General features: G+C 43.0%; 1 protein-coding gene across 2 annotated transcripts in view; it reads left to right on the top strand.

Annotated features, from left to right (window-relative positions):
- The window catches only part of mettl15 (methyltransferase like 15), an 80,397-nt gene that overhangs the window by 34,370 nt on the left and 26,589 nt on the right, over positions 1–19,438 (top strand). For both annotated transcript variants that reach the window (XM_052063244.1, XM_052063245.1), the window contains one exon: positions 8,905–9,041. In XM_052063244.1, coding sequence (XP_051919204.1) covers positions 8,905–9,041 — 137 coding nt within the window. The remainder of the gene's footprint in view (positions 1–8,904; positions 9,042–19,438) is intronic.

Genomic DNA, 19,438 nt, shown 5'->3' with positions numbered 1-19,438 from the left:
ATCTGCAAGTTTTTTTGAGTAACAAAGTGGCCTTTATATTTGATATGAATGTAATCCCACTTGAAATGAAACAAAGTGGACGTATGTGGTGATGTTCACCCCTCAGTGAGATACTGGCTTGCTACTCTAATAGTTTTCTTTCAAAAGTGGAAACAAATAAAGTCTAACACGAAGATACAATTTCTCCTTTTATCTTTTTTGCAAATTTTAACTCCATCTGTCCGTCTGTCCAGCTAACCATTCGTCCAGTATCTGTTTGTCACATATTAATGTTGATAGCAATGTTTTATTTTCTGTACAATATTTTAAAATACCTTTCCTGTTTTGATAATTGTTCATTTGTCTTAATTTCTTAATTTTTAATTTGTTATTTCATATATTTAATTTTGGCAAGCTAGTGAGGATGAGCTGTTGAGAAAATTGATGCATTTTCTGTGTTCTCTCTCAGGTTTATGGGAGCAGTTAAAGAAAAAGAATTTTTGCATGCATGGACATGTTTTCTCAAAGCTAGCTCAAATGCCTATTCTCATCAAACTTTGCCAAATGACTGCAAACAGTACTCAATAGCTGAGGAGTTAAAGTATTTGTTGCAACTCTATTGCATTCCTCTGACAAAAGAAAGAAAAAAATATTTAAACATGCAAGTTGCCATTTGGGCTGCCTTCTGGAAAAGACTTTTGTCAATGTGTTTGTATTCTTGTATGGTTCACTCACTCTTTAGCTCAATTTACACAAGCAGTTTTGTTTTCACGTAGTTAAAGGTAGGCATCTGAGACCTCCCTGTTCAGTATGCACATAAGCCTGACAGACTAATTGTAGGAAGCTGTCATGTCTTTATCAGGTTTTCTACTCAACGAGCCATCTGTTTTGATGATCCCTTTCCCCAATGCTGCCTCCTACCTGTAACACTAATGCAAACAAAGGCTTTCCGCCAAATAAATATTGTTCATAGAAAGAAAGTGGAAACCAGTGTCTGTGCAGGGGGAAGTTAAACAAACAAACAAATACAACTTTCCCGTATGCAGTATACTGTATGTCTGTGTTGTAAAAAGTTAAAATCGAACTTCTGGCAAATCTGGCATCAAAACAAATGATTGAGCGCGTCATGAAATCTTTAATTTGAAATACTGTTCAATGTAACTACTCAGTGTAATTGAGAAAAGCAGAAGTTTTAAGTGAGATTTGTCTCCAGAATAAGGTTTATCATTTATTATTGCACTATGCTACTGATAAACTACCCAAATAATAGTCGTAAAAACTCAATTTGTCTCATAATTTCTCTCGTGTCATGAACGGGTTACTGTGCAGATGTCTGACCATGAACTCTGTATGCCAGAAGAAGAAATGCAAACCGGTTAGCTTCACTCTTGCCATGGCAACGGACGCAACAAGAAAAGCGATCCTGCACCTGTGTCTCTGTCAACCTGATGGTCTGTCCGTTAGTGTAACAAGATCTGTAAAAACTCCTCACAATGACATTTTAGATCCCTCACTGTAACTGACCTGGGCTTGGGAGTCACAGGTAGGATTTAGGTGAGTACTCCGGCTTCTCTCAGGTTCCTGCTCCCCTTAATGAATTCAACCATAAGATGGGCTGCAATCAGGCCACTTTTTTTCACCCTAACCATATGGGTTTCCATTCACCATACTTTTCACAAATACAAAGTGAGAGTCCATTTTGCACATGGCTTTTGAATTTAGGAAGGGGAAATCAATTTCACGATGTTGTGAGGTGACTGCTGAAGTGTCCTGCAACATACTGTACCACCTTGCAGCCTCACTGCACCACTCGCCTTACTCCAACTCTCCTGTTCCCTCTGCTGGGAAAGGTAGATATAACACACCCTTGATCAAGAAGAAAATATTCAGCCATTAGCTTGATTAAAAACCTGTATATAATCTCAAAGGTAGGGAAACATATGACATCGATGGTGTACTTCCTATATTTTACCACAAGGGTGGTTCTTTGTTATCAGCACAAATGCCAGACGTGCCCATCCGATGGCTTGACGAAGATGAAGCAAGTAAATGGCCTTGTAAACACTGAATGTGCTGAATAGGTTCATATGGTATCAAACCTCTTTACCTTTGTAGTGCAACTACGATTTGTATGTGAATACACATGCACCTGTCATGATTAATACCCCATGTGTAAACGGTGTGCTTGTTTTGTTGTTGTTTTTCACTTGTAGCAATAAAACAAACAGAAACTGCATTTGTTCTTTTGGCTAGATCTTACTCAAGAGGTATAAAAATACTGATGTGACAAATACCGCACACTTCAGTCATGAACTAGTTTGTCTCATGTGCACTTTACCGTATGTCATCTGGTTTTATAAAAAGCCAATCTTCTTTGCTTTTCCTTTTCTCTTTTTTGTATTGAATAGCACAACAGGCAAGTTCATTATGCGCGTGACTCATCCCACTAGCCCACTCCCCCTCCCGTCTGCTGCTGTGCGCTGAAAAGGAGAGGGAACCGCCATTGATCATTTCTTTCCTCACACATTCACACACACAGCCCACTTTCCACGTCACTATCGATCGACATGTTTAATGTTTTTTGTGGGAATGGCTAACATTTCCTTGTCATTTATAATCTGAAATTATGAGTAAATTAACCTGACGACTCTGTATTCTTATTTGTATGACTGCATTTATTTGTAGTATAGGCAGTCAGAGTTGGAAAGGCTGAATCTCTTTCTTCGAAAATGTTTTTGTCCTCAGTTGTCTGACAGACATAAATTGTTCAGTCATGATACAGCACCTTTATGCGGCCATGTTGGTTATGCTTCAAGACAATTTTCTTCAAATCCAGAAGAAAAATGTTCGTTCGTTGAAGTGAATCTCCTTTTTAAATGATCTTTTCATGATATGGAGTTTTAAAGGAGAACAATCCATCCATTTTTTTCTTCCGCTTATCTGGGGTTGTGTAGCACACGCAGCATTCTAAGCAGGGAAGTTTTGATTTCTTGTCTCTCCTGAGTAAAGCTTTTTCGGGGTCATTCTGAAGATTTACCTGGCCAGCTCAGAGACATAAGGGGCTTTTCCATTCGCCCCATTTCACACGAAGGTGTCCTTGCTTGGCTCCGGATGTTCGCTTTTCCATTAGACTTTTTGGGGGCCAAGTAACTACAATGAAACCACTTTTGAAAACCATCTCTGAATGCTGGCGTTTTGGAGCAAATGCCGGCGTTTTGGAGCAGAGTGGGGCCATGTCGTCAATGAAATCTGACTGGCAAACAGTGATGCAGCAAGGAACTCCGCTATACACGCTCATTTCCTGGTTTTAGATGAGTGAGACAAAGCCACGCGCTAGTCATTTCCAAAGTCATACAAATTTAGCATATACAATAAATATATGTGTTTTACGACAACACTGAACCATATTGACAATGTCATATGTACCATTGGATGAAGCTTCGGTAAAAACGTTCACAATCGCACAAATCACTCGCCAGGTCCCATTCAATTGAATGAGAGGTGTCCAGCCGCAGCCAGGAGCCTCTCTTCCCCCCACCCGAGGTGTTTGGGAGAGAGCCGGAGGGCTTCGGACGTTGGAGGACAACGAGTCGCTGACTTGGGGAAGCAGACGAATGAATGAGACTGAGCTCGCCATTCAGAATGAATGAGCGCTGGTGGCGAGCTCTGCATGCCGCTTGTGACATCACGATCGCACTATTTCGGCCATAATACATATTAAATTGTAACTACGGTTCAATCTTGATGTGAAACACAAAATATGTGTGTCTGTATTCACTGTTTTTTTTTGTCTTGACGGCGGGTGGGTGGACGGCAGCTCTGTCTCGCTGGCTTAAGACCAGGATATTCTTTGTCTGTGAAAGCTTTTGTACATTTGATAGGCTGAACAATACTTTGCGATGTTGCTGCATCATGCCGCGGGATTTCTTATTTTGAAAACAGTGGTCGAAACTGCCCACTCGTGAAATGTTACAGTAGAACCCCAACTCGCTGTGAGAGGCTTAAGACAGTTGATCCGGTCTCATCCCGTCCGGCACCTGTAATGGAAAAAGCAGAGTAGGACGTGTGGTGTGGTGTGGTTTGGTGCTGTTTGTGTCTAATGGTGGTGATCGTCACTCCGGTATGACCTAAGTTATTCGCTGGGCCTCCAACCTACCAACGAAGCATCCACAAGGCATCCCAACCAGATACCTGAGTCACTATCTAGCTGACAGGACCTTTCGTGTCTGCCTTGGCTGCTCTGAATCACGCACTGCTCCCCTGTCATGTGGTGTTCCACAGGGCTCAATTCTGGGGCCTCTGCTGTTCTCGCTGTATCTGCTCCCATTGGGTTCCATCTTAAGGAAACATGGTATTCCTTTCCACTGCTATGCAGATGACTGCCAGATCTATGTCCCACTGAGCAAGAAAGACACCTTCTCATTAAGGCCACTCCTATCCTGTCTGGAAGAAATCAAAACCTGGATGGCACAAAATTTCTTGAAGTTCAACGAAAAGAAGACAGAGGTGATATTGTTTGGCCCCAGTGGACCTTGTACATTCCATCCTGTAGACTTGGGCCCCCTATCTCCTTATCTGAAATCAACGGTCTCAAACTTGGGACTTAAACTGGACAGTGATTTCAAACTCGATCGGCAAATTGGTGCCGTTGTTAAATCCAGCTTCTTTCACCTTAGACAGCTGGCCAAAATAAAACCTTTCCTCTCACATGAACACTTTGAGACAGTAATTCATGCCTTTGTCACATCCCGGCTCGATTACTGCAACGCCCTGTACTTTGGAGTCAGCCAGTCCTCCATTAAGCGCCTTCAGCTGGTACAGAATGCCGCTGCTCGCCTCTTGACTGGTACTCGTAAGAGGGAGCATATAACTCCTACTTTGGCATCCCTTCACTGGCTCCCCATTCATTTTAGAATTATTTTTAAGATCCTCCTCTTTGTTTTCAAATCTCTGAATAATCTCGCGCCACCTTACCTCTCTGAGCTCATACGCCCCTACACCCCTGCCCGGCGCCTCAGGTCTGTGGACCAGTCTTTGCTAGACGTACCAAGAACTAAACTGAGGCTCAGAGGGGATCGAGCCTTTTCTGTTGCTGGTCCATCTCTCTGGAATGACCTCCCACTGAACATTCGGCAAGCCTCCTCGCTGCCCATCTTTAAAGCCCTCCTCAAAACTCACTTGTATTCTTTGGCGTTTGACACAGCATGACTTAGATTTGCTACTGGTTTTACTGCTTATTTATTACTTATTACTTATTACTGATTCGTCTTACTGTTTATTGTATATGTTAAATCGCTCCATGTACAGCACTTTGTATGCAGCGATAGCTGTTTGAAAGTGCTCTTTAAATACTGTTGACTTGACTTGACTTCATCTAGCTCCTCTTGATGAAGAGGAGTAGCAGCTTCATTCTGAGTCCCTCCCTTCATGACCAAGTTTCTCATCCTATCTCTAAAGGAGAGCCTGGACACCAGAACTATTTCATTGATGTATTTATGAGTCTGCCCCACGATCTAGCTCCATGAATACGTACTGGACTCATGTACATGGATGCTGGCCGAACATCAACGCAACATCATTCTTATAAGTTAATTATTCCCCCAAGAGTCACAATTTCCTGAGCCCCGCCCCCACTGAACTCAGTGTTGATCATGCCCTACGTTTCCCTCTGGAGATGCTGGATGATGAACCAAAATTCCCTCGAAGCTGTCCAGCAGTCGTTCACCACACTGAACTCTTCCCATCCCCTATTTTTTGCCTCACTGACCCACAAAGCTGTGGGTCCTCTTCCATCCTCCCCCCTCCGGCAGTAGCCTAAGAAGCATCCTGAGCAGGACCACCTAGCTGAAGTAGTGCAGCTTCTTTCCAGAAGTTGTTAGACTGAAACAGTCCTCTGTAGCCATTTTCCTTGCCTACCCTACCCTTTTCCTATTTCTCCCTGTACATTTACCAATTAAAAATTAACAATTAATCCCCCCACCCCCTACCCTCCACCCCGGTACAAAGAGGTAAACATCATGTGAAATTCAAGCCTCTTTCTGCTGTATCTACATCTTGCTGCATGTTCATCTTTGCACATTTTCAGAACATAAATAAAAATGTTCCCTATCTTGATTTTTTGTTTTATTTATTTTCTCATATCTCTGGACTCACTAGGCTAACCAGGGTCTTTAGGTATTACATTTTGTACCTTATGTGGAAATGTGTGTCGGTATGACAATAAAATCCTTGAAAGGTCACATTTAATGTCCCTTCAAATGTCTTTTATACCGAGGGATTAGAAACGGCAAGTTCCCTGCCTTGCGCAGCCACCCACCTCACTGTGCACCAGACCCCTTGGCCCATCCCACAGGGGATGAGCTCATGGGATAGCCAAATGACCTCTTTGGGCTGTGTCCAGCCAGGCCTGATGGGTGCAGGTTGAGCCCCACCTCTAAGCTTTGCTCCAAAGATGACATTTATGTCTGTGCAAGGGACAATGTCTTCCAAAATAGTGTTGCCATCATGTTGCTATCTCAAATATGCAATACCAAAAACCACAACACCACAACAATAACATAATACTTCAATAAGTCCTGGTGAATACCCCCTTGAATTCTTACTGAAAGACTGCATGTCCCTGCTGGACCGGCTGAGGGCATTGGTGGACTTGGCCAACCTCCAATAGCAGATATTTACTGCTGACCAGGCTGCCTGCACCGCCAACACACCTGCCCAGACACTTGAGGAAACCCCCCGTGAATTGAGAGTAGCTCTTGTAGTGGCAGGGTCCTGAGGTAGAGAGGGTGCAATGGAGAATTTGTATGAATGAGTGGGGAGAGATGGTAGACTGGGTGTATAATGCTGGAGAAGGACAAGAGTATAGCTCCGCAATCGTTTGATGCCGATCACCTGATGGACAGCAAGATAGTTTTCTTAGAGGACAATGGTGGACACCAGATCCACGGGGCAATGACATCGCACACACCGCAAGGTCCCAATCAGAAGGCCCTCAATGAACTGCACTAGCAATCCAGGGGCCAGAGTCCATGCTTCACCAGTAGACAAAATGCTGACAGACATTGCTTTATTTTTGTGACAGTACAAATTAAAAGAAAACTGCTTCAACTGGCCTGTACTAAAGTGACTTAATATTTTGTTACGGAACCTTTAAGGCAGTGATTCTTAACCTGGGTTTGATCGAATCCTAGGGTTTCGGTGAATCGGTTTCAGGGGTTCGACGGTGCCTCTGCCATGGAGGTTAAGCCATACCCGACTCAACATTTCAATTAGTTATGACACACTCGCTTGGCCATCACTGGCTGCAGATGATAGTATTACATTGCTTGTCCGATCAGTGCTGCGGGAAATTTAGTTCACACAGTTGTCAACGTGTGACTGTCGTGATAGTACGTCATAAAGTTTTTAAAAAACTTCGGTGAATGTGCGTATGAACTGGTTGGGTTTGGTACCTCTCACAAGGAACCACTCCTATAAGATAATCATTGCAATGACTTTTGCTGTTCCAAAAATAAATTTGTGCGTTTGGGGTGAGTTACACCATGGACCGATCACCATTTAGTAAGATGGCTGACACGAGACAGACACCTTTTCACACGCACAATCAGTGTGGTGTTATACAAACCTATCATACATGTTTGTCATGCATTTTGGACGCCCAAAGTACAGAGAGAACATGCGCACTCTCACAAAATAATGTGCAGGTGGTGTCCAAAACACAACATTCTTGAAATGAGATGGCGCTGTGCTGAACTTATCCACACACAGCCACAGCTGTTGTGAAAGTGTACAAATAAAAATGTAAATTGTGTGTGTGTTTGATATATACAGTATATGTGTGTATATAAGTGTATATCTATCTATCTATCTATCTATCTATCTATCTATCTATCTATCTATCTATCTATCTATCTATCTATCTATCTATCTATCTATCTATCTATCCATCCATCCATCCATCCATCCATCCATCCATCCATCCATCCATCCATCCATCCATCCATCCATCCATCCATCCATCCATCCATCCATCCATCCATCCATCCATCCATCCACCCATCCACCCACCCACCCACCCACCCACCCACCCATCCATCCATCCATCCATCCATCCATCCATCCATGGGACACCTTGCAATCTGGTGGAATTGTGAGATTTGATTTTTCATCAAGTTATGAAAGAGGAATGTTTTCTTGGCTCATACCACCGCCACTTAAATTTTATTTATGTGATTGCACGAAGGTTTTTCAGAACCACGTGCCATATCAACAATGACTGGAGATTTTCAAAATTGTTTTAGGTTGCACGAATGTTGGGGGCTCGGGGGCGGGTTAGGTCTTTAATAACCAATTAAACACATGATAGCCTCCAACCGTATTTATAACTGCATGCCATGGGCAACTTCCATGGTTTCATGAAGAATTCTGCTGGTGGAGAATTTGAAGAAAATCTTAGTTGTAACTACCCAGCACTACACTTTTTAATCAATTTATGATGGATTAAAAAGACCCACCGGTAATACACTAAGCTCTTTTATTCATTTTTCACTGCACTTCAACAGCAGCAACCATGCCCAAATTTAATCAACTCAAGTCGGACTCAAGCACAAAAAGCTACTTTACCAACTTCACCCTTTCAGAGACAGTGGTCACTACAGTGGACAGCTCATCATGTTATCAGGTTACAGGGTGAATGAAATGGTTAATGCCAAGGTCAACCTTGGCATTACCTACCATTCCTCACTTGAGGACAACTTTAAAAGTGGAGTGAACTGTTAAGGTTGTTGGTGGAACTCAACAACCGTCTGTAAATTGACTTTACATTCCATTCTTTAAAGGTTTTATTGTGTCTCTAATAGATGTCAGACATTACATTTTGTCCATGTGTTTCGTAAAATGTATTTTTTTTATGTTCTCTCATTGTAGGTGGTCCTCGACATGACATTTGGTGGTGGTGGTCATACTAAAGCAATCCTTACAGCGGTTTCTGACGTGACAGTCCTGGCCTTAGACCGGGATCCCACGGCAATTTCCCTGGCCCATGACTTAGCAAAGGAAAACCCGTAAGTGATTTATTACAACCGATCAACTACTCCTAAACACAAGCCAAAGCCTATGTTACTGACTGTCTAGACAAATGTTTTTACAGGATGGTGGTTAATGTTTTACCCTTTTTAATGTCATACTTGACAGCTTCACCTTTCTGAGTACTGTCTGGTTTGTGGTCAGTTCTGCAAACATATGTAGGTGTGATATATTATTGCAGTTTTTACAGTGTGTCTCACAACTTGCTGCCTGGGACCAATCAGATGCTCCTCATTGTTACTGAGCTACTTTGCCCAATCAAGTCCATTTCCCTTCTTAACTTTCAGCATCCCCTCCCGCCATCCCCCTCCCTCACAGAGCTCGTGGGCCAAGCGTGTCATTTGTCAGAGAATGGGCCCACGACTCTGCACAGCGTGAGGGGGATGTTACTTCTCCCGCCGGATCTATAAGATCGGAGAGAGAAAGTGTTTCAGAGTAAAAAGAGGAATAAAAAATGAAACGATGAGAGTGAGAGTACGAGGAGATACAATGCCACGATGACAGTGAGTATGCGTGTTCATGAGCAAACTGAGGGAGGCTGAAAATGAGATGTACCTAAGACCTAGGCGTGGGCAGGAATCCTTTTACGTAGATTCTGGGGAAACCTCTCTCAAGGGATTCTACAAGAAAAATACACCTGTGAGCAGGGAATGACAATTAGGAGAGAGTTTCCAAACACTATTCTGTCAGCCGCAATGCACCCCTGCTGTAAACTCTGCGACGCCTACTCGTGATGCAAGTTTAGAGAAATCTTGCAATTAACCAATATTATTGGAAGCCTGAGTAAAAGGCCTTCTCATCCTACGCAGTGCATCGTCCACAAGGGCTGGAACATTTTCTCTCTCCAACTATATGTGCTCTCATATCTTGAGGAAAGTATAACCTCAATGCAAATTATAAAGCACCAATGTGACGAAACCTCATTTAAAAAATCTATTTCCAAAGAAACTGCCAGCATAGCTTGTTTGTGAAAGTCACCTGTTAATTGAATTACAGTCAGCGTTTCATTTTTCTTTACATCTCTTGTACACATGTTATTGGTAGGCTCCTGCGTGCTTGGTCTGCTTTGATATATTTCTTTATTTTTCTGCCCGCAGTAAAGGTTAAATGTTTTTATTTGAGTGGGGGGGGGGGGTGAAAGGGCTCTATCTTTTAATTCAGGCATCGTGAACTATAAAAACACGGAAGTTGAAAAACCCGTGGTATCCAGTGTTAACCTCAATCTAGTTCTGATGACTGGTGGAGTGTTGCGATGCACTGTAGCTCAGTTCAAGGATGTGACTCCAGGTACATACTGCTTCTCAACAGATTTTTTAAAAAATAGTGTGCATGTGATGATCATACAATGTTATTGTCGGAATCTCTTGAACATTTGGCCTGTTGTAGATGTATATGGTGTACTGGCAAATATTGTAATAATAGTAACTAGCTGGTTCGCCGCCCTCTGGGCGGCTCATCAGCTAGTTCCTGCGGAAGGCTGGTAAGGTGGTGGTTCGCCGCCCTCCGGGCGGCTCATCAGCTAGTTCCTGCGGAAGGCTGGTAAGGCGGAAGGCTGGTAAGGCCCACAAAAGTGTTGTTGCTTGGTTCAACTTTTTGTTCATCTTCATTGCTTATCGCGAAAATAAAGAGATGTTTAGCTCTACTAAATAACTAACAATTTCATTGCAATGCTTGTGGGTAGACAACATTTTTTCGCTAAGATGCCCGCGCGATCGTAGTGAGCCACTGCCTGAGCGGCGCAGTGGCGGCGCGGGGAAGTAGGTACGTTTTGAAAAGGGACAGACGGAAGGACAGACCGCGTGCGGGACGATGCGCAATATATATATATATATAGATGATACCATTCCCAAACAAAACTGATGACTTTGTTCATCCATCCATCCATCCATCCATCATCTACCGCTTATCCGGGGCCGGGTCGCGGGGGCGACAGCTTTAGCAGGGAAGCCCAGACTTCCCTCTCCCTAGCTACTTCTTCCAGCTCTCCCCGGGGGATCCCGAGACGTTCCCAGGCCAGCTGGGTGACATAGTCTCTCCAGCGTGTCCTGGGTCTTCCTCGGGGTCTCCTCCCGGTGGGACATGCCCGGAACACCTCACCAGGGAGGCGCTCAGGAGGCATCCGAATCAGATGCCCAAGCCACCTCATCTGGCTCCTCTCGATGTGGAGGAGAAGCGGCTCGACTCTGAGCCCCTCCCGGATGATCGAGCTTCTCACCTTATCTCTAAGGGAGAGCCCGGACACCATGCGGAGAAAACTCATTTCGGCCGCTTGTATCCGGGATCGCGTTCTTTCGGTCATGACCCATAGCTCGTGACTATAGATGAGTGTTGGGACGTAGATCGACCGGTAAATTGAGAGCTTCGCCCTTTGGCTCAGCTCCTTCTTCACCACGACAGACCGATACAACGTCCGCATCACAGCAGACGCTGCACCGATCCGCCTGTCGATCTCTCGCTCCCTCCTGCCCCCACTCGTGAACAAGACACCAAGATACTTGAACTCCTCCACTTGGGGCAAGATCTCCTCCCCGACCCGGAGGGGGCACTCCACCCTTTTCCGACTGAGGACCATGGTTTCAGATTTGGAGGTGCTGATTTTCATCCCAACTGCTTCACACTCGGCTGCGAAACGCTCCAGTGAGAGTTGGAGAGCCCCGTTTGAAGGAGCCAACAGCACCACATCATCTGCAAAAAGCAGGGATACAATACTGATGCCCCCAAAACGGACCCCCTCAACGCTTTGGCTGCGACTACAAATTCTGTCCATAAAGGTCATGAACAGAATCGGCGACAAAGGGCAGCCTTGGCGGAGTCCTTCCCCCACTGGAAACGATTCCGACTTACTGCCGGCAATGCGAACCAAACTCTGACATCGGTGGTATAGTGACCGAACAGCCCGTATCAGGGGGTTCGGCACCACATACCCACGAAGCACCCCCCACAGAACTCCCTGAGGGACACAGCCAAACGCCTTCTCCAAGTCCACAAAACACATGTAGACTGGTTGGACGAATTCCCACATACCCTCAAGGACCCTGCTAAGGGTGTAGAGCTGGTCCACTGTTCCACGGCCGGGACGAAAACCACACTGCTCCTCCTCAATCTGAGGCTCGACTTCCTGACGGACCCTCCTTTCCAGCACTCCTGAATAGACCTTACCAGGGAGGCTGAGGAGTGTGATCCCTCTGTAGTTGGAACACACCCTCCGGTCCCCCTTTTTAAAAAGAGGGACTACCACCCCGGTCTGCCAATCCAGAGGCACTCTCCCTGTTGACCACGCGATGTTGCAGAGGTGTGTCAACCAGGACAGCCCCACAACATCCAGAGCCCTGAGGAACTCCGGGCGGATCTCATCCACCCCTGGGGCCTTGCCGCCGAGGAGCTTTTTAACCACATTGGTGACTTCAACCACAGAGATAGGAGAGCCCACCTCAGAGTCCCCAGGCTCTGCTTCCTCCAAGGAAGGCGTGTTGGTGGAGTTGAGGAGGTCTTCGAAGTACTTTGCCCACCGGTTCACAACGTCCCAAGTCGAAGTCAGCAGCGACCCATCCCCACTGTACACAGTGTTAGTGGTGCACTGCTTCCCCTTCCTGAGACGTCGGATGGTGGACCAGAATTTCCTCGAAGCCGTCCGGAAGTCGGCTTCCATGGCCTCACCGAACTCTTCCCACTCTCTCTGTCAAAGAGATAAAAACCCACAATGGCCGAAGCTAATAAAGGCAATTGAAAAGGATAAAAGAATAAGAAATGAAATGAATATTGTGGTATACACACGCACGTATGCACACACACACACACACACACACACACACGCACACACACACACACACACACACACCTTTAAACCTTGTCATGACCCTTTTACTGTCACTGTATATGAGACTTCTGCAGCATTTTGACCCACTCCTCAAAAGAAAACTACTCCAGGGGCTTTCAAACTACCATGTTTCAGCTCTTCGTACAGATTAAAGTTTCAACAAATTTCTATTCAGGCTCTGTTGTTTGTCGGTAGTCAGTCTTGGGTGTATTTAGCTTTAGTGTGGTCAACACAGTAAATATTCCAATCCCCGGAATTCTATGGAAAGGAATATCCTTCACCCGGAATACAGTCCTACGCATTAACATTTTGACTACGATATTACGTGTTACCGGAACTTGCGTAAGCGGAAATTCCGCTACCCATAACCCGGATGGAGGTGGAATGCCGCGGGAGCTTAAATACACGCAACGCCCACCCGATGCGACGGAAAAGGCACAACGCTAAAACAAGTTTTCATTTCGCGTTTTTCGATCATCAGATTTTAAATGACGACGTGTAAGTGAGTTTTTATTGCCGTGCTTTTTACTGTAATTGTGAATGATTTTAACTTTATTCACTTACGTCCTGTAGAACGCGGCACTAGCTTAAAAGCAGCACCCACTCGACATGAACGAAGAAACGTGTTCGCTTTGCCGTTTTCATTCATCAGATTCTAAACGAAGATGTGTAAGCGACTTTTTATTGGCGTGCGTTTTACTGTAATTGTGAATGATTTTAACTTTATTCACTTACGTCCTGGAGAACGCGGCACGAGCTTAAAGGCAGCACCCACTCGACATGACCGATTTTAACTTTATTCAATTATGTCATGTAAATCATCGCATCGAAACGTTGAAGAACTGTAATGACTGGAGTGGAGCGGGTGAAATGCATCCGTTTGAGCAGGCTGGACACAAAGTTAAAAATATCCAGCAGACACTTGGAGTCGGAAAGACGCAAATCTACGAAAAAACAAGACATCGATTCAACTCATGATGACAACCCACCATCCAGCAAGGAAGCAATGCAAATGGCAACAAAACTCCTTCAGTATGCACAAAATTACCAGACATCGGTGATCAACGGGACAGTTACTTGCAACTAGCAAGAAAACTGTATGACACGCAGGCAAACATTGTCATAAATCAAAGAATGCATCCAACAAAACAATTCAAAATACACATTTTTTTCCCCAAGACAGAATAAAATAAACATTAAAATGCTGTACGTATTTTACTGTTGTGATTTTTTTGGGATACACCTGTATTGCAGCTTTTGTTATATAAACAGTTTTTGGACAGTATATTTTTTTATTTTATTGATTGTGTTGTTACACTTGCATTTTGTCAACATACTTGCAGATTCATAAAGGACATGTACCATGCTCATTTCCCAAATGAGGAATTTCTGTTATCAGGACAAATTGGACAGCACAAACACGAGTCCGTACTAGAGAATATTTACTGAATCCTGTTGGAAGACTCATGACCGATGACTAAGACCAATTTTCCTGACACAAGGCAATTAAAGCCTTCTGTAAATTGATAAATGTGTCCACTGCACATATTCAAGGCATCACGTGACTACCCAACTCTGCTTAACTCCAATGAAAAAGACAAAGCCCTGGTTGAGATTTAGGGCTTGTTTTTTCCCCCGATGCCCTTGCAGCTCTCATTGTCATTGCCTACGTGATCACGCTAAGTTCCCTAGCAGAATGAACGTGTCTGCAGCATGTAGTGCACATCAGTACTGCCTCCAAGATGTTCCCAAAAGGGCGGGTACCCTTAGCTGCTGTTTAGGCACAAACAAGAATCAGAACCCGTCACACAAGCCAATGGTGGTGGGAGGCTTGTCCACTGCAACACGACCAGAAGGAAATAATGATGTCCACACCAGACAGCAAGCTTCTTGAGGACCCTGCTGGTAGGATAGGTTCCTGGGACAGAGACACCAGAACTTCCAAATTCATGTTTGTTGCTCATCACAGGCTTTTTAACAACAACTCTGTTAATATATTGCATTTGCCAGACAGAAACTGAACCTTACGCTCCATTTTCCAAATGAATACATTGGCTCACTGACTCACCCACTATTTTATTCAACAGTTTTCGACCCATAAATGAAGCCGTCTTTGTTGTATATAGCTTACATTTCTCCCACAGACCGTAATGACATTGTCTCATATTGCTTTAATGTCACCCGTCACCTCCGCTGTGTGTGTGTGTGTGTGTGTGTGTGTGTGTGCGTGCGTGTGCGTTTAAACTTTCCTCTTGTGATGCGAAAGCATGTGATGTAGCAAGTAGTACATTCTTGACACCAATTGGCTGTCACCGATCCCATGCCAATGAAGAAGAAGATCTGACAGTCCCAAAATAGCGATGGACTATAATTGAGCGATGATGGAAGCATGTTTAAAATAACGCAGACAAAGTTAGGGACTGGCCGACAGTTCTAAAATAGTGCTGACGAACTGTAATTTAGCGTTAATGGAAGCACGATTTACAGTAACAATGACGGAGTGATGTACTGATGATGACAGATTTGGCTGGCATGAAATAATGACATACTGACGATGACAAACGCGTGGGACGACCACTGGCGAATAACAAATGTCATTGTCAAAAGGAATTGGCACGCCCACCCGTTTTTTTTTCCCCCTGTGCTGCATGCAAATGGTAACGTGCTTAAGATATGGAACAATCCTTCGAAGTATTTTGTTTTACGCTTAAAAAAAGCAACTAATTATAAAACTTTTTGAGATTGATAGCGGCGAAGAAACAATGAAAATTCCACAGAAAATTATAGCTAATGCTCATATGTTTAAGTCCTCCAATAGTGTTGTAGAAATACCATATTGTATTCATTGCTATTGTGTATGATGTGCATGCGTGGGAGAGTTTTGATTACATTTATTTTTGCCCAGTCTATTGCGCAGACTGGCCACAATTTTTTTTTGTTGCTTGGACTGAGGAAGGACAAATTGAAAATATGAACAAGCACTTGAGCACCGGTGTCTATCTGAGTGTTCTATGTTTATAACCGTCTGTTTTTTTTTCCTTCACTGGATTGAAGATATTTTCATCACTGGTCCCCTGCTGAAAGCAATCAATCAGCATCTTGTCTTAGGCTTCAGTGACGCAGGTAACGGAACGGAGCAGGTCAACACAAGGGAGTATTTCTGGCATGATTTGTGAGGAGCAGCAGTATTTTGAACACCATTGTCCTCAGGCTGTAGAGTGTTGGCTTCTTATTAGCCTCTCCAAAATATATATTTTTTTGTTTTCAATGAGATATTTTATAGTCCAGTAACTTGGAGTGACTCATTTGTATGTTCTAGTCTTATATCTTTGAAAAACACAGCCTGCTCAAGTTGATCCCATAAGGGGCACCCATAAAAATATAGTGAGGTGCTACAACCATAAATAATTTAGAACTCTTAAGTAATTACGGATCCACACTTGGACCTTAGCACATACACCACTAGAACATGTCCTTTTTAATAATAAAAGACCTTACATAAGACATTTATGTATCCAACACTGTGTTGAACACACATAAAGAAATGAATCATTTAAAAATGTTATGTAACTGTTTTGCATATTTTTAGAACCTCATCAGCAATTTTTAAACACGATGTAGATGACAGTCCTTTTTAAAATTAAGGGAGTTAAGATATTTCATGTGTGCAGGTGGAATTCTCGTCATAGAAAACTAATGGATGCACCATTTCTGCGTTTGGGGTCCGGCGGGATGGTAAACTTCAGGATAAAGCATAGCAACAACAATGTCCTTGTGTGTGCATGGAATTGCACGGCTTCTTTGTGACACTCACCTGTCAACTCAATTTAGCTTATAGGCAACGTAAACAAACACGGCTGCAAAGTGCTGCACACAAGGATTAAACAAAAATAGAATCGAAAACCTTCATTGTCACTGTATGGTACAAATGCAGAAAAATCACAGTGCAGAAAATACGGTGCTCCGTTCCCAAACTCAACTTCATGCTCCAAAGCTGCGGCCATAGGTGACACAATATGCCACACCCACTTTTTGAATGGGAAATCAAATGTTCATTATTATTGCTAATTGTTATTGTTATAATTATTGCCTTTAAGTACCCTTGTCTTTTGGAATGACACAACACAACTGGCAGAAGTAAAAAAGTACAAATAAATAAAGATTTAGTGCAGCCATCCAAAAAGAGTATGAATATTTGAAATAATTTGCTTTTGCATTAATTGTTCTACTGAATAAGGAAAGAATTGTTTGAATTCACTATTTAGATAGGACAGTATTGCGATAACCACTGGCAAATTGTTAGAAAAGATTCTGAGGTGTTTTTTTTTTTATTTTTTACTTTTAATATTAAGATAGCTACTCCTGTTGCTTTCTTGTGCCATCATATTTGATCACACAATGTTAAAAGGTCACATGAATTTTTCATGTGTGTGGCTGAAGGATCTCACCATGCTTGCACGAGGAAGTGACTGAATGTACACGGCTTTGCTCTGTCAGTTATTGGAAAGTCCTAATGGAATAGGTGAGGCAGATACAAGGCTCCCAAAGAATATCATGTTAATTTTTGAAATGTACAAGAGCAGAAATAGGGAAAGTGGGTGCCGCTATGTTTTTCTTCCCCATTAAATTTAGGGTCAGCAAGTAACGAACAGCTTGTGGAGGCTAAATATTAAATACATTGACTGCCACACCATCTATGGACTCAGACGGAGCTTGTCTAGGTTGTAAAATAATAATAATAATATATATTTTTTAAACGTGCAAAGAAAGTTCCACTTATTCATTCCTTATTAATTGTAATATGTTGTACCTTTATTTTTAGTGTGGCTCATTTGGTTTTATTTATCAAATTTTATATGGTTAAAAATAATAGTTATTTTTTAAGGTATATTGTTCAATAGATTAACATTGATTACGACAAATAACAAGAAAAAAACTGGTATGATTATGTATCACAATGGATTTCCATGTACCGAGAATGGGAACAGAACCAGTTGAAATATGAAAAGTAGTAAATGTTAACAAACATTGTCCATATACAGAAGTCCAGCATGAATTTTGTCTGTGTATGGATAAAAGTATTAACCTCTATTTAGGTAAAAGAGCTCCCAATTTATTGATTGTGCCCCCTTAATATTTTACTTATTTCACAAAGATTTTCATCATTTACCCTCTAAACCAGGAGTGTCAAACTCATTTTTGTTGTGGGCCACATTGTTGTTATGCTGTCCCTTGGAGGGCCTTTGTGAATTTTGTGATACCGTATACTGTAAATGTTAAACCACTTCCAAGTTTCATACACAGCAAACAAAAAATAGATGGATAACTAGTTTTGACATCAGAGGTCACGCATTGTAATTATTACATGTGACAATTAGAAATTTTGGTTCAGAATTTGCTTTGTCTTTACTTTGTCACCTGTGTGCTAAACAATCCCAAATTTGATGTGGTGCCCCGAAAAGCAAGCTGTAGTAATGCAGAAATTAGTCACGAGTCACTTTTAATTGACTACACTCTTGTGAGTGACCCCCAGTTCTCTCGACGCTGACGTCCAAAATGGGAGCAGTACGGGAGTGGAAGTCATTCAGAATGGGGGCAGGAGCGGAGTGGGATGGGAATGAATTGTCTTTATTTATTTGTTCAACTATGGTTTGGGGCTGCAATGGATGGGAACTTTTTCTCTGGGAATGGAATGGGATGGGACGGAAAATCCATTCCCACATCATCCTTGAATGCTGACGGGTTTTCTGACCCCAACAGACCTCCACAACAAAGGAAAACCACATATTTCGGAGTGGCTTATTATTGTGGCCAGGCTTAGGCACACCTGTGCATGTCTTATCGTCATCTTGACAATGCCGCACTTGTGAGGTGGGATGGACTATCTCGACAAAGGAGAAATGCTCACTAACACAGATTTGGACCAATTTGTGAACAATATTTGAGGGAAATGGCGTTTTGAGTAAGTAGAAAAAGTTGTAGGAGTCCTACTCACGAAAATGAATGAAACCACATGTACTTTTTCATGTAATAATAAGGGTGCATTTTGAAATTCGATACAACCTTTGTGAGTGTTAGGAGAGACAGACTGGACTCCTTTTGAATATTGTCAGTTTTAAAACCCGCCTCAAAACTCACTTGTATCCTTTGGCATTTGACTCAGCATGACCCAAATTATGACCATCTTTGATACTGATTTGTTGTTTTGCTTTACTGTTGTATATGTTAGTTGCTCCATGTACAGCACTTTATGTGCAGCGGTGGCTGTTTGAAAGTGCTCTATAAATACATTTGAGTTGAGTTGAGTTTTGTTCTGCAAGTTTTTTTTGTGTGTGCAAGTTTTCAAATCCTTCCTCAGCCCACAACCTTCACATCTTGCTTGGACAGCTTCCTTTTTGTCCTGCCTAACGCTTTGACGCCCTTCGCTGTGGGCACCCCCCCCCCCCCCCCCCCCCCGTCAAAATCAGCAAAGAGCTTAACAACATTCGGAATTTCCGAACAGTCACTGTGTATCAGAGTGCATTTCCAAATGCGCCCTTCGTATCATTAGAGAGTGGT

The sequence above is a fragment of the Hippocampus zosterae genome, chromosome 4, assembly GCF_025434085.1.
Source record: "Hippocampus zosterae strain Florida chromosome 4, ASM2543408v3, whole genome shotgun sequence".
NCBI lineage: Eukaryota > Metazoa > Chordata > Actinopteri > Syngnathiformes > Syngnathidae > Hippocampus > Hippocampus zosterae.
The sequence above is the reverse complement of the archived record's forward strand: the minus strand, read 5'-3'. Positions and strand labels throughout refer to the sequence as shown.